Source organism: Schistocerca piceifrons, chromosome 7 (assembly GCF_021461385.2).
Source record: "Schistocerca piceifrons isolate TAMUIC-IGC-003096 chromosome 7, iqSchPice1.1, whole genome shotgun sequence".
Lineage (NCBI taxonomy): Eukaryota > Metazoa > Arthropoda > Insecta > Orthoptera > Acrididae > Schistocerca > Schistocerca piceifrons.
The window spans coordinates 349,383,084-349,410,842 of NC_060144.1; the positions used below are offsets into that span (position 1 = coordinate 349,383,084).

At 40.1% G+C, this 27,759-nt stretch overlaps 1 protein-coding gene across 1 annotated transcript in view; it reads left to right on the forward strand.

Moving 5' to 3' along the window:
- The first annotated feature begins 6,781 nt into the window (after positions 1–6,781).
- Positions 6,782–27,759, forward strand: part of LOC124805694 (cytochrome P450 4C1-like) — a 40,732-nt gene continuing 19,754 nt past the window's right edge. The window contains exons 1-4 of the mRNA XM_047266264.1: positions 6,782–6,944; positions 18,403–18,509; positions 19,574–19,664; positions 23,899–24,084. Coding sequence (XP_047122220.1) covers positions 6,782–6,944; positions 18,403–18,509; positions 19,574–19,664; positions 23,899–24,084 — 547 coding nt within the window. The remainder of the gene's footprint in view (positions 6,945–18,402; positions 18,510–19,573; positions 19,665–23,898; positions 24,085–27,759) is intronic.

The window sequence follows — 27,759 nt, forward strand, 5'->3', positions numbered from 1 at the left end:
CTTTCTGAACACCGTTTGGTTCTTTGCAAAAGGTCAGGCTGTCATACCTCCAGCTTTAGCTATATTTCAGTACCTATAACGATTTGACTGCAAGTGATTTCTACTAGCGGCTGGAGCTATAGATCTTTCCCAACGCAACTACGGTGGGCTAAATTATAATACTAATAGTTTCTGTGTGTACCATCCTCCTATGTCTGACCTGCAGCATTTGGGGCTGAAGCCCGTTTTGTAAATTCCCAGGAACGTTTAGCCTACAAAACCTACAAGTCCACCTCACCCCTGCTAACCGCACAGCAGTCTGCTGTGTGTAATGGACCCATGACCTATCAAGTGGAACCTGACACCTCTTCTCCCTATAGCGTCAGTCAAGGGATCTGCAGATGACATGGTGGAGAAGCGTCAGAGACCGGTGCTGACCCTCCAATTGGTTCTGTAACAAAGATCCGCATTTGGTCAAGTGAACCATGCTTCGTATGGTGAGCTCCGCCCTTATGTTTCAATCGTGACCCTTACTCTACCATTTCAGATAGCCACGGGACACCAGAGAGAATCTCGTCCAATACAAAGTGACACCACCATGGCCTCCTATTGGTAGACTGAGTACGTTGAGCTGGGGTAAGGGCCCTCGGGGTACAAGCACAAGCCACCATCTGGCAATATCCATACTGTTCTTGCAAAAAAAAAACAGCAGCAACCCCAGTATTCGAGTCGTCGGTTTGACCCACGAAGGAGACTCAAAAGCTGGAATGACCAAGCAGGTGGATTACTAAGGGCTACCTTAATGAATTCAAAGACGGACTCCTTACTCTCTCCCCACTGAAGATTTCTCCCTTCTTCCGCAGTTTAATCACTGTGGCGGCCAACTGGGCAAAATTATGCCCAAATTTCCTAACGAAGTAGGCCATACGCCGTGACTCCCTTCATATTCTTGTGGGTGGAGGGGGTAATTTTCTGCCTTTATCTATTCGAATACCGTCAGCTGACATCAAACGCCGCAAAGAGGAAATTTGTTCTATGGCAATGAATCTTGGATGGCTCACGGAAGCCGATCAGCACCTGTTCGAGATGTTGGACGTGCTCTTGGAAGTTTTACAACATTACATCAGCCGAGTAGTTATACAGGGTTTGAAATTTATATCACCCAGTACCACGTCTAAGAGTCGCGACAACATTGTCGCCCCGCTGGAAAACCCAAAAGGAACTTCTAGTGTTCCTTGGACCACAGAAGGGGAAAGAAAATACGGTACTAACCTGACTGTAGCAGATGTTGAAAGAGACCACCAATCACCTCTCGGCACTTTTGGGCAATAGTATACAATTTGCTAAGGGCTGATCGAAGCTAGACTGATGGATACGCCGAAGTCTCATCCGAAATGTTCTGTTGCAGTTCTTGAGGGCTCCCAAAATAAGGTAATCACACACTGACGGATCAGATAGCCAGGGTTTTCTTTCTTAGTTGGTGAAGATGTGTGAGCGACACAATAGTTTGCCTTGATTTTTCTGATAATCGACTATCGATTGGACCTGTCAATCGGCCGTGCAGTTGATCGATGCAGCTAAAGCGAGGAGGACGTACTCGTTCCGAGAGTAGAAAAGCCCTCTGTCCTAGCGCTTGAACGGATCTGCGGGCCCGACGGGAGGGGGTCCCTGTAAAGAAGCTTTGACGGAACCACGTGCAGTCGACGCGGCCGCACCTCGGCAGTCGATATTCGGCGGTTGTTTTGATGTACCGGAGAGCAGCGAAAGCGGGTCAGTCAGGTGCCAGTGTTCGACTGGGCGTGCTCCACGAGTGTGAGTTGTTACTGCCTTCTACTTCGATCCACCACATTAACTCCATGCTGAAAATTTTGTTTACTCATGTTCTTAAAAGTATGGGGAATCCTGTCTTTCATGCTGCGGTGTGGATTCACGTTTTTTTCGAAATCTCTTGTACAAGCAGGAAGGTTTATATGGAAGCAACTAAACTTCCTGAGTGTGGTGTTTGCTTAGCGTTATCGGCTGATGGCTTGTGTATACCGTCGTCCGGTTTCTATGCTGACAGCTAAACGCGCTGCTAAAACGTCTGCAACGGAGTCGGTATTGTAATTTCGATTCCCGACTGCTAAAAAGGTTTCTGTCACCCCATTGTAGTGTAAGTTATCACATTCTCTTGTTTCATCAGTTCTGTGAGTAACATTTTTGGTTGTTCTCTTGGATGTCAAGTACCACCATCATCACGCCGCAGGAGGGTGCAAAAACGGAAAGCTGAAAAACCATAAACGCCGTTTGCTGCTTCGGTTCACGTAGACCTTTTTGCACGGTCCCCGGTAGTTTCACGATTTATACCAGAGCAAATATTGCTGTCGTACTGCACTTCGAAGCGATGAGGTCACGTTTAGTGGTGTTGCAGCCACACTGCATCCTTAGTGAAGTTGCAAATATTCCGTTGGGCGTAGGAAATACGAAAGGTTCACAACATTGTTCTGATGCATATCGCAGAGCGAACTGTCGTTTTCAAACTTGATACATGGGTAAATGAATGTCCCAAGGAATGGCGTAGTTTCATTGATGCCCTTCATGCCACTTCCAGTTATGTCGATTCTGAGCGTAAGACAACCGTTTTATTACCACGCTGGATATCGTGGTTGCGATACACAGCCCAAAGGCATAAAGAGAAGAGAAGAGATGTTAAGGGGGGTTGTGACAACGTTCCCATCGTGTGACACGTCCACCGTAGATTTGGGAAGAAATGTGGTGAAATTTGGTGCCACCGTTCCATCATTAACCTATCTTATACGTCGTATGAACTAATGAGATCCGGTCTTCGCATGCTTTGACACCTTGGTGTTTGACTTGTCGCCGAGCCTAAGGGTGACGTTTCAGGACGCCACGCTTTTGCACCTCTACAGCAGAAGGTTTTAGGCACGCTTGCGCCAAATTCGCACTTGTGCTTTGTAGTGAGGGAAATGACATGGCTTCAAGAACGAGACGTTTTAATTTTTTTTCACAGTGTATTTTACTAGCTACATGTCTCGCCCATCTCCATTTCATGTCCGCTACATTCCTACCAACGACTTCCACTTCATTTGCTAGTTTTCCCGTTTCTCTTAGTCTCACTTAAATATCTGTGTCCCACTGAATATCCGTCCCTTTATGAACAGTATTCGCTTCACATTTTATGTCTGACTACCGTAAACTGAAACTGATTCTATGCCTTTTTTTCAGAAACATCCAAATACTAGTTATAAAAATCTCACCTTAGTCACCAAAAGTAATCATCGTATGGTTGCATGACTTCATTTTTAATTTTTATTTTCGTTTCAGTCTGTCGACTAAATTAACTTAATCCTATTGTAATTGAGTTACAGACCTGCTTTAGAAGACTGATTAATACTGAGATCTACCAGAATTGGTTAGGGTCGTTTTCCATAGGATGCATGAGAGTGAAGTCAAGCCATTGCTGCTAGATAATGGCGTAAGCGTCTAAATATCCTTCACTCACGATTTTGTGATGTAGTAGGAGAATCTAATTATCATACTATACGGATTTTCGAAGAGCGTATAGCCCATGATGACGGTTGGACATGACGTCCAGTATTGGCTATGATCAAAGTCGTTCTCACGTCACACAAGTAACTTAACATGAGTAGAGTTCTCAAAGTAAGCTGTTCCATCGATGTAGCAGAGTTGTTGTGTCCCGAAACATCGTGTGAACCTGTTACTATTAATAACCATAAAAAACGCGTTTAAAACTCGACATTTTAAGGAGAGTTCAATATTAAAATTCCTTTTACAGAAGACTCACTACTGTACATTACTGACACACAGTGGTTACGGTTACCACAAGTCTCACCACAGGTTGGGAAACAAGGCCAAAGTTCTAGTAGTTTACTGTCGAGTTGAGATTCTCACAAATGATTTATTCGTATCTTACAGAAACTAGCAGTACGGCAATAAACAGCCTTTTAATCACGCCGCTAACGGCAATCAAGTAATTTATAGCAATACAACAATTTAAAAAATTAAAGAACATTAGTAAACAGGCTACTAAAGTAAGTACGGAACTTTGTTAATAAAGTACGGTGAGGTAGTGAAGCTACCAACACCGCCATTAAAAAAATTAAAAAGGTCTTAGCAAACACGATTAATGGCAATAAAAGGAATTTAAGAACTTGGAGGAAGTTAACAATTTTTTAAACAAAAGTGTTCTGGAATATCATTAGAACATAACAGATATGACGGACCCGTGTGAGGCGGCCACAAATCACCCACTGAAGGATGCTCAGGCTAGGCAGAATACTGACCAATTTAAATACGCCCGTAAACACAATTTCCACTTTCAGGCTGGTCACTGCACCGACTTTTAGCCAGCGAAAACTTGTTATAAGTTGGCTTAACTTGCTGACAGAATTAGAGCTAACCTCGTGCAAGGAAATATTACACCAGACAGTCCTGAATGAGCGACCACATGATCAACCAACAAGAAGCATGAATTTACTCATAACCCACGACAGAATAGCGAAACAACCTGCCAAAGCTACACTTCCCATCGAACAGTTACGAGAGGAGGAGGAAAGATGACTGTCTTCAATTACACCGGTGCCAGAGACCGGAAACCCGGTCGCCGGAGGCCACAAGGCAGAAGAGACGCTAGTGACACAAAATTATGACTTAATGATTAAACCTTCCTCGAACTTAACTTGCAATTATGCTCGAACAGGCAGTACACGACCTCCGATGGCTAGGATCCACATATCTAACAGCGCACTCGTCGCCAGCGTACCCAACACGCCACGGTCACGCGACAACACGCTCTGTCGCCGGAGTTCACGTCTTCTGTGCAACGTTGATGGGTAGTGACCACTCCTGCATGTTAGGTGTCTGATTTTAAACTCCAGAGTTGAAACGGAGGATTTAAAGAAGCTTGTTAACGTCCCACCAAGGCGAAATGAACAGCAACTACTCGTGGGGCGATTCTGTATACAACCAACACGCGGGGAGCTCTTCCGTCAACTCGACCCGCTCGTTACACACAACCGACATACATCACGTGGCGACTCGGTACAACCGACCACGCCTGCTTAGCGCTGGAGAGCCACACTGCCCTCCCGTATACACCACACTCTCTGCGCGCAAGGCACCTACTTCCGCGCGACCACACGAGGTTACAACCGGTCAAAGATCTCACTTCCTCCATAGCAGTTTCCCGGGAGCAACATAGATATCGATAGCAGAGGGAAAAGACAACCAAGCAGCCACTTAATGACAGACAACATATCAAACAAACATGTCAGGGGAAGATAAGGAAAACCAATGCAATCTAAACACAAGGCGTAGCACGAGTCGATACATGGCTCAATTACTATTATGAATGAAAGTATAAATCAAAGTAATCGATGATAAAATAAGAAAGAAAAAGAATAACATTTTTGATAGCTGTGAGGATTTACGAACACTCTTAAACCAAGTGTTTATGGCATGTGTTTCTTGATTTACTCCGTAGAAGATAAATCTGCTTCATGATGAACTTATGAACAGTAACGTAGGACACTAGTGATTATTAATGGAAGGGAATAGCATATCCAATGTGCAGATATAGCGTTATGTCCAGCTAATGAGCAGGCCGTCGATGTGGGTTATACTCTAAATTTTCCAGGTTTTTGAGTTCATGATCATGGTGATATTGGACAGTGTGGTGACTGTTTGAAAAGGTAGACTGGAATTGTGTCCTTTTTCTGCCTCAGAGTGGATACAGACTGTGGAAAAAACTTTATAACACTGGTCTAGGTTTTTACTGGGTGTAATGGATGCAAGTGCAGATATTTCTATAAGTGACTGAGGACAGTTTATTGAACAATATTACATCAGTAGCTATCTCATTTGCAGACTAATAACTATAGCTATTAGGAGAAGTATGTTTTAGGTTAGTTAGTACTTCTGAGTACATTGCAAAGAGCAAGCCATTACTGCTTATTTTCTCCTGGGCAGCAGGTCACGTGTTAAAGTGTGAACACATGGACGCAAAATGATTAGTTTATACTGCAGGCGTAATCCAGTTACTGTTGCAGTTACGGCTGTGCATTAAACATCAGGCAGTATATTACGCTATGGGCTTGTGGAAAGACTTTTGGACGCGGAAAACGGATCACATATAAAAATAACTGTACTTATTCCCGTTACACCTTGCATAACTCTTTGAAGGGATTGATATCACCTGTAACGAAGGTAAACAGCCAACTACCAAACTCCTAATAAACAAAACTGCACTACAACGGTAACAACGATTGCCTCCATCTTCGGTACATTGTGCTGTTTCTTTACATTATTTGTTGTGTGAAGTGTGAGTGAAGCAATTTACTTTCTGTATAAGGAGTGGAAGTACATTTATTGCAAAACTAATACTAAAGGTTTTAGTAAATTTAATGAAGAGGAAAACGCGGATTGTTCTTCAGACGAAGTTGCCTTTTATTCAAAGAGAGGCCTGAGTATCAGGATGCATCCAAGGTTTTTCCCATCTGTAAGTTTCGAATTACTCACTCTGGACGAACTGTCGACGTTGTCAAGCAAGCGATTAACTACGCAGTAGATTATAATCGACGCTCATATTTATATATCGCGAGATAACTCATAGGTAAAAGATTACATGATGCCCCTCCGTTTTTAATCTCTCTATGGGTAAGAGGGAGGCAAAGGTCGGCGGCGCAAACTATTGATAAACCGACAGGCAAACGTTTTACTGGCAGACAGTCGCCGGATCTCGTAGTTGTGAGCACCAAACTCGTCGCTCCGGACACATTTCAAGATGGCTTTGGCTGTGTTCGTGCTGGTGGCCTTCGTGGTCGCCGTTTCTGTGGCCTTCGTCCTCAAGAACTGGCGCCTGGTACGCTCCATAGAGAAGCTGCCGGGACCGTTGTTTCTTCCATTCGTGGGAACAACCTACTTAGTGGCCTTTAGACCGCGAGAAGGTAAGATGTCGCTACAGGCAACGTAAGTACTGAATTTTCTCTGTGGTACATTTCGCACAGCTGACAAGGTTGGAGTGAATCTTCTTGAGTCCTTTATCCCCACAATCAGTTATTCCTCCCACATGCACCCCATCTCCTTTTAATGTCACATATTCTCCAATGTTTTCTTCACTGCTTTCGGCAAATTGTACAACTGTATACCATGGCTATTCTTATTATTAGTCCACAACTTTCAAACGACAGTACTGTTCTTTATTTTATGACCTAATTTTTCGTTTTAGCAAATCAACAAGTCTGGCACACTGTCTGTCGTACCACCAAAAACTTAGGACTAACACAGATCGTAACTGTTAAGCACAGTTGAAACAATTGAGTCAATTAAAACTGAAATGACAGCAACAATTAAAGCCATTCACTAAGGTACATATGTAACTGGAAACAAAGTAGGAGACTCCTTTCTCGCTCTCTTAGGTTCTGTATGTCATTTGCACCTGTGTTTCACTTTCTCATTTAATTATATGTAAAATTTAATCATCTATTAAACAAATGTAGTCATGTAAACAGACAGTGGTATGTGCACTGCCACGATAGCACTGCGGTGATTTCAAGCATTAGTGGAAACACACACAAAAAAAGAGAATCCTGCTGTCCTCTACAATGCAGTCCTGTTTTACTAAAAATCACTAAGAGCCCTTCATTATAAAATTTGGTAATTTTAATACAAAAATGGGAACATAAAATAAAGAACTGCACTCTAACAGGGAACATTAGAAGTATTAACAGAAGTGGCAGCTGTTTACGTTGGAAGAGTCTGCCGAAAACAACAACAAATTTTTCATTGACACAATTTTTAGAGCACTATATACCCACAGCGAACTAATATACATGTAATGGACTTCGCAAAAACCAAATGGAACTAAAATTGAATTAGAATTTTTTATCTAAAACTGAAGATATTTTAATTGTCCTAAATCAGTTTTGAATGGCAGGTTATTATAGACTCATGACACATGGTGTGAAAACGTATACAAAACTGAAATGAAACAGAACTGTCGAATAGGACACCACAGATGCCGACTATACAGGTATACCAGTAAAAAGGAAGCGATTCCGATTAAATTCAGCGATATGTTAAGCATTCTGCAAAGTCATGGCTACGAAAGAGCAATTTCTTAACAAAAATACTTACTGTAAATGAACAACGTAATTTAAAAAGACAAGGAAAGAAAACAACCATTCTAATGTACAAAATATCTATTAAATCGAGGTGTACGTAGGTAATGATAGACTTTGGTGAATAAAATGAAACTGTTTAGAATTGTCTTATAATGGAAGTGAGAAGTTACAATAAAAATTTGGTGAGAGCAAGTACTGAAAACCGTAAGTCTTTGTTTACTGCTTTGGCACAGTTCAGCCAGGGAATTGTTGTAGTATACACGATGACAGATTTGTTTACCCATTTTCTGCAAAGGTGGTAACGGTTCAGATATTATTACACTCGCATGTACCATTAAAAACTTCACACTCGTCAGTGAAGGCCCTGTATTTGTTGACTCACGTATCATGACACCTCTGCAGAAGAAGACTGCAGGTACAATCTGTTTCAAAATATTGACTCTGTAGAAATATAAGCGGTCATGCCCCACCTCATTAACCAAAGAAACGTAAATTTGTGAACAAACTATTTGTTTATTTATTTTGCCTCCGGCAGCTAACGGCTGTTTAGCCAGCTAAACGTTGAATAACAGACATTTAGTACAACCCATACGCTGATGACACAACAATAATACAAATACCACAACATATATTATTATTGTGGAACCGCATAACTATGATGGAAGCTAACAAGCAAAAACGTAATAATTAAAATCTATACGTTCGCTTCCGTATATTATTAACATATTTTGAGATTTGAGTACCTAGATCCCTATTCTCGATTTTGTGCATTTGTTTATAACATCCTTTGTCTCAAACATGAGAACTAGAGGCTACAGTGTCATATTTTTTAAGAAATTTGGGGTCGAATGAAAAGAACCATATAATAACTCGCAAAGCAAAGAAAGATCGGATGATAAGTGAGCCCACTGTTAATTTTTCAGTGTTTCAAGTTCTCATGTATTTTGACAATTTCTCTCTCGCTTTTTAACATTATTATGTTTTTTTTGAAACTGTTTATCACAGAATATTTGTTTCTGAAAGTAGGTTTAATTTCAACTTGTAAGCTTTCTGTGATTTTCTTTGAAAATCACACATCGTCTTTATTCATTTCTAGCATTTCTAGGCCAGTTCTCAAACTAGATTTCTATCCTGTTGTCCTAGATAGAGGCACGGAAGATACTACTGCATGTTATCTAATTTCATTCATTCATCTTACTGTACATCCTTGCGGCAGTATTTTCTTGTCTCTTGGAATTCGGCATGTAACTTAATTCATCACCTTCTATCTGTAAGCCTCGCTACACGTCCCTCTCATCTCCAATTGCACTTTTATTGGAATCCTGGTAGTAATTTCGAATACATATCTCTCCATTACGTGTCAAATAATCCACAGTTTTTCAACTGTTTTCTGTTTTAATACCCGTATTCATTGCCATAAATTAATGCTGGTGATACACACAGATATACGCCTTCCTTTTCACACACATCTGAAGCTCACTCTTGAAAATTTCTCTTAGCTCACCAATAGTGCTCCACTCTTCTGTTCATTTCAGTTCTGTCCATTCAACCGCTTTGTGCAACCAACATATATCCAAATGTCCGTTAACTGGATCTATGACTTAGACTTCATTTAGCGTTATTTTAACTGTGTTTCAGAACCATTTAAAGCTCGTTGTATTAATTCTCTCTATTCGCCGTTGAAATTTATCTATACCAGAAAATAATACCACAAACTCATGATCACGCATTACCCAAATATTAAATTGTAAGATCTTGCCGAATTGTCTGTTTCGTTGGTTCTTAGGACGGAAGAAGTTAACGTCAGATCGAGATACGTAATGCCAAATGTTCAAAATAGCCTTTACTTTCCTTACACTTTAATGTAATAAGAGAACGTAAGAATGCTTGTTTATTTTGTATTGATGGGCATCTAGCCGCACAATCAAATCCAGTGCCGACTTTGTGATCGGAATCGTTGCTACGTCACAGAAGTAACCGTGTGTAGTAGAGAGCCTTCACAGAAATCAGTTCTCCTACTGCCTTGAAGATAACAGAATATGTCACCGAACAGTTTGAGGAACCTGTTACTATAGAAATGCTTCTCCAGTTCAGTATTTTACAGAGGGATTTGCGGTTCTAATGCCCTTTTAAGAGGACTCACAGCTGTTTCATAAGACATACATATCATGAATCAAAGTGTGAAACATTGGCTGCCGAAGACTAGGAAAATGTTGAAGGGTAAAGGAAGATAAGGAATACTGGTTTCATTGTGATTGTCTACCTAAGCAAATTATACGAAGGTTTTTACTCTCTGGGTTCCTTGATTTCTACTGTAAAGAGAAGATTGCTTCGTGACGATTTTCTGAAGGATGACACAGGATTATGATGATATTTTTCTAAAGGAAAAGCCTGTAAGAATGACCAGATACAAGGTTATGCCAACTTAGGAACACACCTTAGTCGTATCTTAGACTCTTACTCATTTGAGTTCACAACCATGAAATTAAATACTATGTGGGTTTGCATAACACTCTGGTAAGTTTAATGCCAGCTGTATCAACAGTAAGCAGCAGACCAGGCAATTCATCAATGTAAATTCGTTACGAGGAGAACTACAATTGCCTCCATCGTCCGTTAATTACACCGTAACCTTATTTGTTGACGACTTTAATATACGTGTACCGAGTGATGTAACCAACTTACTTTACAGATTGAATAAAATGCACATTTAGACACCGAGAAATGTGTTTATCGTAGGACTGAAAAGAAAACAGAAGTAAACTTATAGAAGAGGAAAGCATGGTTAACTCATCAATCTCGAGCATCGCTTAGGCTTAAGTCTCACAAAGTAACTCATAGGATTTTCTCCGCCCGCCATCTTAGAACAATTCACTGCAGCTGAACCTTCGTTTTTGTCAAGCAACCCGTTAACTACGCGGAAGATTACACACGACGACCTTATGATATTACTAAAGCGATTCCCAATCTGAAGATTTGAGACGTTCTTCAGATAACTCGTCAGTGAAAATGACATAATGGAGCTTATTTTTTCACTCCCTGTGCGTAAGAGGACGGCGAAGGTCAGTGACCCGAACTGTAGATAAAGTGACCAGCACAAGATTTGCTGGCAGACACTGACCGGAGCCCCACTTCCGAGGGCCGAACTGAGCGTGACAGAGAAATCATCAAACCTTGGTGATGTTGCTGGTGGTAGTGGTAGCGTACATGGTCGCCGTTTATGTGGCCAGCACCCTGAGTGCTCGGTACCTAATAAGGGCCATCGAAAAGTTGCTTAGACCCTTCCCTCTTCCATCCATGCGTAGCAACCACCAATGTTTTTACCTTGCGACCACGAGAAGGTAAGATGCCTTTATTAATAACACAAATACTTACTATGCCTTCCTGAAGCATGCCGCAACGCTGCCACCGTTAAAGTGAGTCTCACACCATCCGGTGTGACTCCTGTAATGTAATTTAATTTAATTTATAAAATGCTTTTTATTCCAGTCTTTGATCACAATATCAATTCTTTTGACGATGATCGGTTTCAATCTGTAATGACCATCCTCAGATCTTTTTTACACCATGTCCTAAGGTGATAAGGCCATAATCGCATCGTCAAAACAGATAAATATAATCAGTACAACATCAGACTGGAATAAAAAAGATTTGACAGTATTGGATTACTGTTCGTATAGGCGACTATGTTGCAGCTCGTGAATTTAATTTATATACGCTTGATAGATTTTAATAAAGAGACATCTAAACAAAAGAGAAATAACTCTAATAACACTATGAACATTGTAATGTAATTTAATTTAACCCGACGCTGATCAGCAATCAGCAAACTAACTCAGTGCTCAGGGTGGTTACAGGATTATACAATTAATCGTCTCTCTCTTGAATTATCACAGATATTGCACAATATATATATCAAAAGTTTAGTTAAAACTCATGTACTCATAGCGTCAGATAATACTTCGTAGATCCGTTCAATGTGAAGTAATAAAACCCGGTACTCCAGGTCGTGGTTTCGTCTCAAATTCCAATGTAAGATAACAAGCATAATCTTTTGCAGATGAAATCTTATACTAGAACTAGAAATCCTGTGACCAGGCCTTTCTGCCTGGGATATTATCTCACAACCTTGAGAAAATCTGAAAGCGAAATATATTAAATTACATCTTCCTTAACACTGAACTTGGTTCTTTTCCGGTTTAACATGGATTCACATGTGCTGTGATATGGTATTAATAAAAGCAGATTATCAGACACATTCATACAGTTTCAGTTAACTTTATGTCCGCCCCCGGTAGCTGAGTGGTCAGCGCGACAGAATGTCAATCCTAAGGGCTCTGGTTCGATTCCCGGCTGTGTCGGAGACTTTCTCCGCTCAGGGGCTGGGTGTTGTGTTGTAGTAATCATCATCATTTTATCCCCATCGACGCTCAAGTCAACGAAGTGGGGTCAGATCGAAAGACTTGCACCCGGCGAACGGTCTACCCGACGGGAGGCCGCAGTCACACGACACTGTTCTTTTAGTTAACGTTATTACCATCGTTTTTCCAAAATCTAATTCTCTGCAATTTCTGTTGAAAGCATTGTGCAATTGTCTGGAATTTAAAAAAAAAACAAATTGGGCCAGGTAGTTAATAAATTAAAAATTTTACGAAATTACATCTTTGGTTCTCTCGACGTTCTGGAAAACTACGGCAGATAGACGTCTGGGACATGTTTCATTAGATTTACCAGACCAATAACAACGAAATAAATGGAAATCGCGCTTTACTTTAACCTCGTGCAGTTTTGCGATGGTTCATATAAGCGAGGTTGCTAAATTTCAGTCAAAATCTTTTATTAGCCGTAACTTCGTAACAAAACATTTGCGGACCTATGTTAATATGAACGTTTTTCTTTAGTTTTACTCATAGAATAACACATAACAATATCTGCATATCATCTTGAATCACACTGTATATGAGTCCATCACGTAGTTATTGCGGTAGTACTGAATAGAACAATGGAGACAGGAAATTTTATGGTAGAGCTTAACTAAAATGAGGGTTCGGTTGGCAGGACACATTCTGAGATCCACAAATTTAGTACTGGAGAAAAGGGTGCGGGGTAAAAATTGTAGAGGGAGACCAGGAGATGGATACAATGAGCGGATGCAGAAAGATGTAGGGTCTTAGGAGATGAAGAGGCTTGCACAGGATAGAACAGCACTGAGAGCTGCATCAAACCAGTCTTTGGACTGAGTACCGTAACACCAGTATTGCACGGAAAGAAAGCACAGCTCCACCATCACCTTATGCATTTCATCAATGTATTATTGTCACAAGATTTAGATTTGTATTCATTTTATTGTCCGCCTCCGTAGTCGAGAGGTAAGTGCCGCTGAATACTTTGCGGGGGACCCGGATTCGATTCCTGGTACTGCAACGTAGACCTGCTTTTGTTTTGGTTGGGACAGAGTGCACTCAATCTTGTGAGGCCAGCTGAGGAGCGACTCGGCCATGTTGTAGCGTTTCAAATGTCAAGGACTGGGAGAGCGGTGTGCTGACCACATGCCCGGCCATGCCGCACCAAACGACGTTATTGTTTGAGAGTGACTCGGAGGTCGATCGGGCCAGGTTGGCTCGTCTGGAGCCCGAACGAGAACTTTGTCTTTCTTTTAATTCATTTAACTGGCAAAGCGATGGCTTAAAAGCGGTATTTAGGCCGCTGCAAGTCTCCCTCTGATAAAAGAAATTGATTTTACTAATGGATAAGATAGAGGAATTAGTCATTGCCTTCCGTCTTGGATCTTGGGCCGACATTTATTTAGTGAGTTTCTCACATTTCGACAGCGCGAGAGATGAACACTCTTTTGCTGGTGGTAGACTAAAGGAAATGGATGGTGAATCTTTGACACCGCCGCCATTCATGTTGGCGAAAAATCGAGAAGATCAAGTAGAATAGGTTGGGCGAAGATTCCGATACAAAAACAAAGAGGAGAAACGTCAAATAGTGATCATGAAAACCTGAAAAAATCTGTAATTAGAAAGAGGTCGGTGACCGTTAGTTAAATTGTTAGACCCACTGGTCAAGGTAAGACAAGGCTGCAACCTGTCTCCACTGTTGTTCATATTATTTATGGGTCATATGTTGAAAACAAGAGACTGGCTGGGTGAGATTAAGATATGTGAACACAAAATAAGCAGTCTTGCATATGCGGATGACTTAGTTGTGATGGCAGATTCGATTGAAAGTTTGCAAAGTAATATTTCAGAGCTAGATCAGAAATGTAAGGACTATGGTATGAAGATTAGCATCTCCAAAACGAAAGTAATGTCAGTGGGAAAGAAATATAAACGGATTGAGTGCCAAATAGAAGGAACAAAGTTAGAACAGGTGGACGGTTTCAAGTACTTAGGATGCATATTCTCACAGGATGGCAACATAGTGAAAGAACTGGAAGCGAGGTGTAGCAAAGCTAATCCAGTGAACGCTCAGCTACGATCTACTCTCTTCTGCAAGAAGGAAGTCAGTACCAAGACTAAGCTATCTGTGCACCGTTCAATCTTTCGACCAACTTTGTTGTATGGGAGCGAAAGCTGGGTGGATTCAGGTTACCTTATCAACAAGGTTGAGGTTACGGATATGAAAGTAGCTAGGGTGATTGCAGGTACTAGTAGATGGGAACAATGGCAGGAGGGTGTCCACAATGAGGAAATCAAAGAAAAACTGGGAATGAACTCTATAGATGTAGCAGTCAGGGCGAACAGGCTTAGATGGTGGGGTCATGTTACACTCATGGGAGAAGCAAGGTTACCCAAGAGACTCATGGGTTCAGCAGTAGAGGGTAAGAGGAGTCGGGGCAGACCAAGGAGAAGGTACCTGGATTCGGTTCAGAATGATTTTGAAGTAATAGGTTTAACATCAGAAGAGGCACCAATGTTAGCACAGAATAGGGGATTATGGAGGAATTTTATAAGGGGGCTATGCTCCAGACTGAACGCTGAAAGGCATAATCAGTCTTAAATGATGATGATGATGATGATGATGACTGGTCAAGGTGGTGCCTTTTTCAAACTTCCTTTAAAGCTCTAGAAATGTATTGACATCACATCGTGGACTTACATGAGTGCTTGTAGACCATAGTGTTTTGTACAGTGCTTTTGACAGCATTCAGTGAAATGAACAGAAAGAAATTCGTATAAGCAAACAGACTGCTTCCCTACAATGACCGAGGACGACCGAGGGTAACAACCTTATAAGATCTACTGATAACCATCAGCGCTATGAGGTATTACTGGGAGTTTATTTAAGAGGAAGTTATCGACTTACCCCAAGCTGGTGCCGCTGGTGACAAGTATTCACGAATTTTATGCCACAACTATTCCTGCCTGTCTCAGCCAAATATTAAGCTAATTTAATTCGTCCCGTCATTGGACTTTTAATCAGTCAGCTCTGTGTCACCACTAACACACCACGATTAAGGATGGTCGACTAGCTATGAAATCTTGTATAACTGTGCAGGAAGGTGAAGTAACACCAGCCAGAATTCGACCTAATTTCGGCTGTGTGTAGGTTTGGGGAAAAACCAGTGGGCCTTACTGAAAGGCGTTTTCTTAAGTCATCACTCTTCTGACTAGTTTGATGCGGCCTACCACAAATTCCACTTGCGACCTACGTCCGCCGTTATTTGCTGGACGTATTCGAATCTCAGTTTTCTTCTACAGTTTTTACCCTCTACAGATCCCTCTAATACCGTGTACGTTATTCGCTGATGTCTTAATAGATCTCCTACCTTACTGTCCCTTCTTCTGACAGTGTTTCTCATACATTCCTTTCCTAGCCGACTCTCCACAGACTCTTCATTCCTTACCTTACCAGTCCACCTACTTTTCAACAATCTACTGCTGAACCACATCTCTAACGCTTCGATTTGCTTCTTTTCCAGGTTTCCGAACACTTCGTTTTACTACCATGCAATGCTGTGCCCCAAACATACATTCTCAGACATTTCCTCAGGTTAAGGCCCATATTTTATACCAGTAGACTTCCCTTTGCCAGACGTAACCTTATTAACAGTGCAGTGGCAGACACATGCTCTAGGGGTAGTGTCTTTGATTAGTAATCAAACGTCCTCGGTACCACATTTGATGGCAAACCGCGCCTAGAGGCGGAAGAATCAGCAATCATAAACGGCATAAGGATGCAGAAGCCAATGGAAGCCACTGCATTACAGACACGTAATGTGTGTAAACAGGACATGGAGCCAGTATCTAAAAAAGTGACATGATGATCTCTCCATTGGTGAAAAATTCCGAACTGGTCTCCCTTTTGGATCTACAGGAGAAGACTGCGAAGGGGGTGGTGAGCAAGACAAAGAGAATGAATAACCAAGGAAAGGATAACGTTCTATGATTCGGGGCGCGGAGTGTCAGAAGTCTGAATGCGATAGGGAAGCAAGAAAATATAAAAAACCAATGCTTAAGACTCAATGTAGTTGCATGGCGATCAGTGAAGTGTCCTAAATAAAAGAACCTTACATCTGTAGCGAGATTTTCAACCTCTGCCATACTGAATGGTTCTGAATACGTAGTATTATGTTTTCTAGATGCTTTAAAATGGCATAAATGCCAAAATGTCAGCTGTAAAATAAAAACAGTAAGAGCTGAAAGCTAGGGCGACCTCATTTCAATAATCGTATGTTAATTAATTATATGTGTACTGCTGCAGTAGTACTACAATACAGCCATATATTAATAACATACGGAAAATAATTTCATGACTTTATGCAATGCACTTAGACGAATCTTTTTCCTCTGCTTTTCCTAACAACTTACATCCTGATTTCATTATCAGGTGAGAAATAGAAAATTTTAACGAAAAATTAGGATTTAAAGTAAGGAACAGTACCCTAGTTTGTATCTCTGGGAGTGATAATAAAACTAGCAACAGCTTACATTAATATAATTGGGCGTAAGTGTCAGTAGGCTTGCCCTTCACACGTCACTGTATCAGAAGAAACCAAACATAGAATGGACTAGGCCAGGAGTAAAAAGAACGAAAATTTAATTACATAATTTTTATAAAAATAGGGAGACTGTACTAAGGTTAACGGTGTTAAGCCACTTCTGAAGTGCTGGTGATCATATGCTCATAAGATAAATATGAAAACAGACACACGTTTGGAAAGACTCACAGAATGGTAAGACATACTGATTACTAGAATACATTTGTGGACAGGAGGGGATAAGGTCAAATAAAGCAATACGTTTATGGCCTTAGAGAATAACAACGTTATAACTATAGATTAAACGAGTAATCACTTAACAAAGGAATTAAGCAACAAGCCAAATGTACGAAGATAATCAAAGGGTAGAATATCTCAAGTACAACAAATCAGTTAGTAAGGCAAAGCACAATCGTAATACGATAGACTAAGACAAATAAAGTAAAAGTGTTCGGAAAGGTCTTCTACTGGACGTGAAAAGTTGTAACGTCAATTTAATGAGAAAAAGAATTGTGAGCAAGTTGTATGACGAAACCCAAAGTCGGCCGTTGTGGCCGAGCGGTTCTTGGCGCTTCAGTCTGGAACAGCGCGGCCGCTACGGTCGCAGTTTCGAATCCTGCGTCGGGCATGGATGTGTGTGATGTCCATAGGTTAGTTAGGTTTAAGTAGTTCTAAGTTCTAGGGGACTGATGACCTTAGATGTTAAGTCCCATAGTGCTCAGAGCCATTTGAACTATTTGAAACACACATCTCTTTCATCAGTTAATATGTCCCGTAGAAAACTAAGTAACACTAGAACGAAAATTCTTTTAAATGTCAGTATAGCTGATACTACGATTCTGAAATGCAGTTAATAAAACGGAAATGATTGGAGAGAAGGAATGAAAAAGAACTTTCTGAAGTTCTTTGAAGAATATCTGCGAAATAATGTATTTCCCAAAACTGCAATAATACTTTACGTCTCTACTTCACAAGGGGGCAGAGAGAACGTGAAACAAGTGATATATCACCTACCACTCGCTATGGGTATTCAATTCATAAAACATTTATTGCAAACTGCATAAGAACCGTTAGATCTCAATCCATCAAGTGTAGAAGCTAGCCATGAATGTATATTTACTTCTAAGAGCAGCTTGTTCACAGTGGACCATTTCCAAATATTGACTGACATTGTAGGACGAAGAAATGAGAGTGTATTATCACTTAACCTGGGAGTCACTGACCTTGAGAACCACTGACTCAACTCTGCAGTAACTTAAATAACGCTGTGTAACGTAACTATCTTGTCTGTTGCAGAAATGATGAACGTGTTCGACCGCATAAGTAAACAGTACTGGCCGATGTTTCGTACTTGGCTTGGCCACATCCCCGAAGTTCACCTTATGAAGGCAGAATACGTTGAGGTAGGTAGCTAAAATAATTTTGCCCGTCTCTTGTTCTTTATTAGTCCCGTCATTATTGTGAGCAATGAATTCCTACATGTTGTTGTTGTTTTTGTGGACTTCAGCTTAGAGACAGGTTTTATGCAGCTCTCCATGCTACTCTATCCTGTGCAGGCTTCATCAACTCCAAATAACTACTGCAACCTATATCCTTCTGAATGTGCTTAGCGTATTCATCTCTTGGTCTCCCTCCTTTACCGTCCACGCTTCCCTCCAGTACTAAATTGGTGATCTCTTGATGCCTCAGAAAATATCGTGCCAACCGATCCATTCTTCTGGTCAAGTTGTACCACAAATTCCTCTTCTCTCCAATTATTCAGTACGTCTTCATTAGTTACGTGTTCTACCCATCTTATCTTCAGCATTCTTCTGTAGCACCACATTTCAAAATCATCTATTCTATTTCTGTCTAAACTGTTTATCGTCCACGTTTCTCTTCCATACATAGCTACACTCCAGACAAATACTATCAGGACAGACTTTCTAATACTTCAGTCTATACTCGGTGTTAACAAATTTGTGTTCTTCAGAAAGGCTTTCCTTGCCATAGCCCGTCTACATTTTATATCACCTCTATTTCGACCATCATCAGTTATTTTGCACCCCAAATAGCAAACTCATTTACTACTTTAAGAGTTTCATTTCCTAATTTAATACACTCAGTATCACTTTATTTCATTCGACTATATTCCATTACCCTCGTTTTGCTTTAGTTGATGTTCATCTTATATCCTCCTTTCAAGACGCTGTCCATTCCGTTCAGCTGCTCTTCAAGGCACTTCGCTCCTACATATATTGACCAAATAGGATTAATACACTGGATTCATATCTGAGAAGGCCAGATGCTGAATTGACTCCATAAATCCAGAGTGTTGTATTATATGTATAACGAGTAGCTAGCTCACTTCAGATAATGTATCTATACGACGTGAATGACAGAGACATGGCAAAATTTATTACGGGATGCACCGTCGGACTTGGCTAGCATTGTGCTGAGATTTACATTTACTGTATTCCTGTTTCAGAAAATAATGACGAGCAGCGAACTGATCACGAAGGCCCCTATGTACACGTTTTTGCAGCCTTGGCTTGGCGACGGGCTACTCATGAGCACTGGTAAGTAACGTTGGAAGTTAAATGAACGACTACCTACCAGTTTGTTAGATTTTGTTATTAATATTAGATGCTATTAACTAACACATCTGCTACGGGAGATAACTCCGAAAGAAAATATTTGGTGTGCTAGAAGGGGTATACTGCACATGGCTGGTAACAAACTTTCGGAAAACACGCACGACTCCTAGTACCCCAAGGAGCTTCGAAAAAAGGATGGTTTCAAATGTAAATGACAAAACTATGAAAAGAGGCAAACTAAAATAGATCAGCGGGTACATCAAAGTAGTAATCTAGAATGTCATAGGTAGGACTTCAGACGTACTAAAACACTTAAAAATCGATGGTGTAGCAATCACAGAAACAATAATGAAAATGAGAGTTAATAGACATATAGAAGTTTACGTTATGTTGAGCGAAGTGAAAGAGAGGCAAAGGTGTAGTATTACTCCTGCAGAAGAGATGGGCAACGCAGATCAAGGATGAAACATACATAAACGAATGAATACAGTCAGACTGGTAAGAGGCAACGCCACCGTTAAAAGCACGTATCCACCAGAAGAAGCAAAAAGAGTGAGTATAGAACATTTTATGAAGAACTACAGAAGACTAAGAATAATTACAGTGTTACTGGCCAGACTGCAATGATGGGTGATTTCAATACCAGAACAGGAAACATCCCAGTAACGAACAATACAGCGCCTTTTGCCACTTTGAGTAACATAAAAATAATAATAAATAATATAAAAATAATAATCTCACCTTTTCTATGAAAAGAGACATAGATAAGTATAGTTGGGCTAGTAGAGAACGTAGATCAATAATTCGCTACATTTAGGCAAGTCGTGAGCTTGTAAAGGACAAGATATAGATTAATATTATTTTGTAGTAATTTCCAGAATAGATCTTACTGCGAAATGGAAGAAAATGACAAAATAAACGAGTAACCAATAAGGTCGAAGTATTTATGAAGTGGACTTGTTTGAAGAGGCGAGCAAGAAACATCTTCTAGACAGCAAATGAAATAAAGAGCTAGGAAATTTGCAAACTAATGATAATATAGAAGAAGAATGGCAAAATCTAAGTAATGTGATATGTAGAGTAGCAGGAGAAGCTCTCAGCAAAAAGAAAACAATAAGCCAGAGAAAGGGCTTAAAAATTTGCAATGTTGATAACATGAAAGCTGTTAAAGAAAACCAGAATGCATGTCCATAATACTCGAACAACCCCACAGCTGAGGAGAAGCAATACGATAACGGTAGAAGAAATATCGTAAAGTGCAGAAAAAAACACACCCACGCACCCACCAGGAACAGTGGAACAGATTTATTTCTAATATCGACAGTTATGTTCACAGGAGACTAAATTTCCTATAAGTTCTTTAAAACTTTAAACACAATGGAAAATGAGAAGATACTAATAAACAATATTGAAGAAAAACAATGGTTAAATTATTAAATAGGTTTTTGATGTGACGGTACAACACAAGAAACTGAAACTGAACCAGTAACTGAGATGGGATTAGATGAAATACAGGCAGACGAAATAGCATCTACCCTGACGTCATTTACGAACGGAGAAGCAACAGTAAGAGATGATATTATGGTGAATTGTTAAAACACGAAGGAATACTACTTATAAGACTGCCACAGCTCTTAAAAGAATGTTGGAAGAACAAGAGTATCCCCAAAGACTAGAACATTGTTAAAGAAATATCGGTTTTCAAAAAAGCATATAAAAGCCTATACAGTAACTGCAGAGGAATAAAAGTTTGCTGGACTCAGCACACACGATATATGCCAAGATTATAAACACAAGACTTAAAAACAGACTGGAAGTAGCACTGCATGAGGAACAAATGGGCTTTAGAAAAGGACGCTCGATGATTGAAGCAGTATTTATTTTACAGCTGTATAAACACATAAAAGTCTAAAATGCTGTAAAGAAACACACACCGCTCTTACCGATTTTTTTAAGAAAAAGCTTTTGAAAACGTCAGTACACAGAAACTTTGGAAGATATTGACGAATCGCGAAAACCTGGAAGATTTAATAAACGTGGTATAAAGTTTATATCGGAACACGACTATCATTCCAGATCTCGACAGAAAAGCGAGTAATGAGATACCAACGAACAAAGGATTACAACAACAGTGCTGTATCTCTCCATGTTTGTTTAATGTTTACGTACATGTACAATAGAAAACCGAATTTTGAAAAGATATATACCTAGACAGAAGGACTCTTGTAAATCATTTTCTGTCAGTGATCCTAGCAGGTCAAGAAGATTACATCCAGAAAGAAATTTACTAACTGAAACCGTCAACGCTTAATGTGACATGGAGATCTCAACAGAAAACACTAAGATAATAGCCTTGATTGAGAAAGAAAACATTAGAACAAAAGTAGTGATGAATCAGAAAATCTTAGGATGAGTAAACCATTCCAGTTAGCTTGGATGCCAGGAGACAAGTGGCTACAACAAATTTATGACAATTAAGCTTATTAAATTCAGTTAATAGAAACCTTGAAGATGCTGTAATTAAATTTTCTGGGTGATTAGCAAGAAACGAGAAAGCCGTGTTCAGACACAAGAAATGAAATTTCCGAGAAGCGATAAAGGCCGCACAATAGAAGTCAGATTAAGAAATGAATATAACAGAGAAGAACTAAAAAAGAGGTCTAATTTAATAAAATGTAAGTTGTAGAAGAAATCGAACGAACACATACGAAGAATGGAGATTTAGAGACTCCCCTTAAAGGCTAGAAATTACATGCGCAAAGGAAGAGGAGATAGGGGAAGAACCCGGCGAAGGTGGCTTACAGTTAACAGGCAAATTCGCTTAATACCTAAAGGATAGAAGAATGCTAAAAAGAAGATAATTAACTCTACTGTACAATTTCTGCTTCAGGGGCATTATTTTTGTGTTTTCATATTTATATTATCCATTTTTTGCAGCCTGGATAATTGGTGTCATATGTTCAGTCTTTGTGTATGACACCTGAAGATCTGTTTTTTTTTCTTTCTGCAGTTATTTTTGGAACCCTGACGTTCCACAGCTGTACCTCCAGACTATGTTGCAAGGATGTCAACTAATCCCGAATACCGAATACTAATAATCTACTGTTTTAGCCTAGTTCCATTTCGTTATTCCGTTCGCTATTTCTTAGTTCTCCTGCAACCTATTGGATTACTTTCTGAAGGACATAATCGAATAAGATGGTGAATGATCATGTACTTGATTAACATCCGTTAGGACCTCAGTACTTCAAAAAAACTTAAATTTTTGTCTATCAGTAATTGTATGATTACTCACAGCAAACTATTACAGTTTTAAAAGTTCAGAAGTAATGTCAATAGAGTCCATGCCTTTTTGAAGCCCACAGACACTTAAGCGTGGAAGAAGAACTTTAGTATTATGTCTTGGATTGTGAGCTTAACACTTAGGATGTGCTCCTAATAAGACTTTTAGTTCCAAAATTCCCCTTAATACTCCCTATTCCTGTCATCTACACGTTTCTATAGTCTGCTAAGTAGTCCTTTGAAAGTTTCTTGTAAATAATTGCAAAGCTGAGACCTCTTTGTTGTATTCGACGTCACTTCCATCACCTGCCTAATGTAGACAATCAGTTAATGTGTACTTAGAATCTTCTGAAATCTCTTCAGTCAGTCACATGTTTTGGAGCATTCGTTATAACGTACGGAACAGATTTTCGTGAATCTATGAGCCACCGTGACAATTCCTTTCTCATCCCTTCTTCGTTGTTTTTCATGATTTAAATCAATTCTACATCTTTGATTCTGAGTAGTTCCCTTCAATAATTGAGGCGACACGATATTCTATAGGTTCGTGAGAGTTTAATAAATGTCTAATTTAGTTGCAGCAATCGGCTGAGGAGTAGAAATGACGGGAGGTTGTTCAGACGCAAATAAATTTTAGTAGTCACACAATTTTATTATCAAACTGTCTTGCACTAGATCATAATTACCAAACATCGGGTAAAGCACTTTAAATAAAAGTCACAATAATCAGTTTGTTTTTCTAAAGTTATTTTCAGTTTGCTAAAGCTGATCATCACAATTTTAATTAACATAATTACTACTACTTAAATAGACTCGTTGATGACCAATACTCAATGTCATTCACGAACTTTACCAATGTTCCTGTTGTTTGGTTGTACTTGTATGTAGCAGTGTTGGCTGTACCAGAACTAACGAATTTACTGTTGTGTGGCAGGAGCAAAATGGCATTCTCGGCGGAAGATGATCACGCCAGCTTTCCATTTCAAAATTCTAGACAACTTCATTGATGTCTTCGCAGAGAAGTCGGAAATACTGATCGACATACTGACGACCAAAGCTGATGGAAAACCATTCGATATCTATCCATATATCACCCGATGTGCTCTGGATATTATCTGTGGTAAGTTATGATCCGTTGAAAGACTGTGCACGTTCCACAATAAACCGATAGCAAGAATATGACATTAGTGATACATATTAGATATGGCTAAATCATGTACCCTAAAATACTCAAAATAATTGTTTAAACTCAAATATATAATATTAATAATAATAATAATTGTCAGCCTGCAGCTCAAACATTTTTTTTTACTTCTTTCAATCGCAAGTCACGAGAGCAGGGGGGGGGGGGGGGGGGGGAATCTGTTTTAGAACCTATTTTCAGCCAAATATCACATAAGGGTGGAAGAGAACAGAGAAAATCTCAATTGGGAATATGCGGGAGGCTATTTCCAGTTCCAGCATTCGCCTGGTGACCAAGGGGAACTTACCGAAAATCTCGGTCAGACTGTGGGATCACAATTATTTTACTTTATTTCTGGGACAATGTAGTCCTTTGTCCTAGACAAAAATTAATATATATAGGGTGAGTCACTAACTATTGCCACCTAGAATAACTCCGAAAATAAGATAGAAGCTGAAAAGTTTCCAGGGACAAATGTTGCATGGGACAATGGGGCCCATATTATGACGTTTGCTTTTTGCTGCTATATGGGGTGGCGTCAGAGATACGAAGGTTAACTTTGTTTTCTTATGTGGGAAGCTATAGTTTGGTACTTATTTTTTGATAGCAGCTATCGAGACGAATCCCCTGATGTGTAACAGTAATCTGTTTGAAGGTCAACGAAGGTCAAAAAGGTGGCATGAACGTCCATTTTCAGAAGGTGTTCGAAGTGAACGACCATTGGTATCAATACAGTTCTTATCATGGATTGGGTGATATTCCTTATCAGTTCGGCACTTATCGAAGCACTTACTCTGACAATTCTCTCTCGTATATCGTGCAAATAGTAAATATTCGCCGAATGCGGTATATTCATGTAATGTGGCATTGACATGTAAACACCATTCGACGGTTTCGCAATACAGCACTAATATGAACGGTAAGACTAGTATCACCGAATCAAGCGAATGTGACTGATGTATTCCTTCGAAGAACAATTCGATTTGCTTCACATTTACGGAGAATTCCAACGAAATTCGGTTAGAGCTAGAGACTTATACGCTGAAAGATATCCTCAACTTACTCGCCCTACTCATCGTACATTAAAATATGTGCATGATAAATTAAGAACAACTGGATCTTTAACGCATCAGAAACTCATCCGGCAAAGGAAAGTTACTAACGAGGAAACGGAAATTGGTATTCTTGCCACGGTGGTTCGAGATTCTTGTGTTAGTTCGCTTCAAATCGCAAGGGAATCTGTCATGAGACAGATAAGTGTTGTTCGTGTTCTCCATCGCCATAAATATCATCCTTACCACATCAGTCTCCACCAAGAATAAACTGATACGGATTGTATGCGTCGCACTGAATTCTGCCGATGGGCTCAACTTATTAATTTGATCTTATTTACTCACGAGGCTACACTCGCTAACCATGGAAACGTTAATTTGCATAACATGCATTACTAAGCAACTGAAAATCCATGTTAGGTGCGGCAAGCTGCACACCAAAAACCGTGGTCGGTGAACGTATGGTGTCGGATTTTAGAGGAGAGAACTATAGGCCCCTGCTTCATCGAAGGAAATCTTAATGGTGCGAAGTACACCACATTCCTACAAGAAACATTAGGTCTCTTGTTGGAAGAAATACCTTTAGGAACAAGGAACAGAATGTGGTATCAACACTGTGGGTGTACGGCACATTTTTCGCTGATTACTAGAAATGAGTTGCAGAGGCAATTCCCAAAACGCTCGATTGGACACGGAGGAGATGTATCGTGGGCGGCTCGTTCGCCGGACCTGACGCCTCTAGATTTTTTCTTGTAGGGATTCGTAAAAGTCATTGTTTATAAAGACGTTCCAACTACACCTGTCGATATTTGAGAGAGAATTGTGAGAGCATGTTCTTCGCTAAGGGCCGATGTGGTAAGGAATACCACTAAATCCATGATAAGAAGATGAAGCACTGCATTGATACCAATGCTCATCACTTCGAACACCTTCTGTAAATGGACGTTGACCTTCAAGAACCCCAAGTTACACATCACTGGATTCGCCTCGGTAGCCGCTATCTGAAAATAAGTTTCAAACTATAGCATCTCATTAAAAAAAAAAAAAACAAGGATGACCTTCGGATCTCTGAAGCGACCCCACCTAGCAACGAAAAACCAACGTCATTTTACAGCCCCCGTTGCCCCATGCAACTCTTGTCCCCCCAAAACTTTTTAGCTCCTATCATACTTCCTGAGTTATTCTCGATCGGTCGCGAAATGTAAACGACTATGAAAATCCGATAAAGCTTTGCAAAGATGTGTTGGGCAGTGTCTCTAGTATGACTCTAGGTAGAATTATGCCGCTCTTTTCATTCCTGGGCTCTTGGTAAGCGCGTAAAGATGTTATAGAAAATAGTTTCTCCCGCCAAGTACGAGGGCCTGGTGAGAATTTTCCCCTGAAGCTATGCAACCAACATTACATAACTGTCGTGCGGTTTCTTCTTCAAGACAATTCTCAGTCTCATTCTGCAGGGGCAATGAAGATGTTCCTGCATCGTTTCATTGGAAATGTTTGGTTATCCACAATACATCCCGTAATTGTCTCCCACGGAGTTTCATCTCTGCTCACACGAACCGCTGGCTATGAAGACAACATTTTGGCACAGACAACGAATTTTAGCCCAGCGTAGAGAATTGGCGGAAAGCACTGGCGGCTGCCTTCTGTGATGAGGGTATTAGAAAGTTGGTACAACGGTACGACGAATGTCTGAGTCAGAACGGTGACTACGTAGAGAAGTAGCTGAAAGGTGTAGCTAACTGTTACAAATGAAACACTTCTGATTTTCACTGTGATTTTCATTTCGCGATCAATCGTAACTTACTTTCTGGACAGCCCTCATATATATATATATATATATATATATATATATATATATATATATATATATATATATGTGTGTGTGTGTGTGTGTGTGTGTGTGCTGTGTAAAACAGTGTGAAACGGGAGGGGCATAAAGAAGTGGTTCTGTAGATAGTAATTTCAGCTGCAACAGATCAAAGAATCGTTCCCTTCAACGCTACTAACGGAGTTGGCTCGTTTGATGATGATTTCAATGGAGTGAAATTCTCGTTGTGAGATCTTCAAACAGCTGTTTGGACTTACAGATTTAGGCAATGGATATTTTCCGTAAACGACTCAATAAGTGTATTGTGTCTCACTTTATTTTTACACCAGAAATCGGGAAGTGACATGTTTTAGACAACCGCTTTCAGTCAGGCGAAAGGTCCCAGTAGTTCGTAGAAGACTGACCTGAATATAATCGTAATCTTCGTAACAACTATACTAACATCACTATTTAGTAACAACTGACTGTAAATTGCAGAGGGAGATTCGATTTTCCCTCAGAACTTAAGGCGAGTAGAATCACTTGCCACATGGATGATTTATATAAAAGAGTCGAGTGGGACACCTCGTGAAAACCGATCGAGTCCTTAGTTTGAAGTGCTCCTGCTGTTTAGAGATACAGATCGAGAGTACAAGTATCGCAAGACAGTCTTAAATTGAAACTGAGAACAACCTTTTTGTACTTGTATGTTGGAGATGGAGCATGTGTTTTTCATACACGACTGTCTGCAGC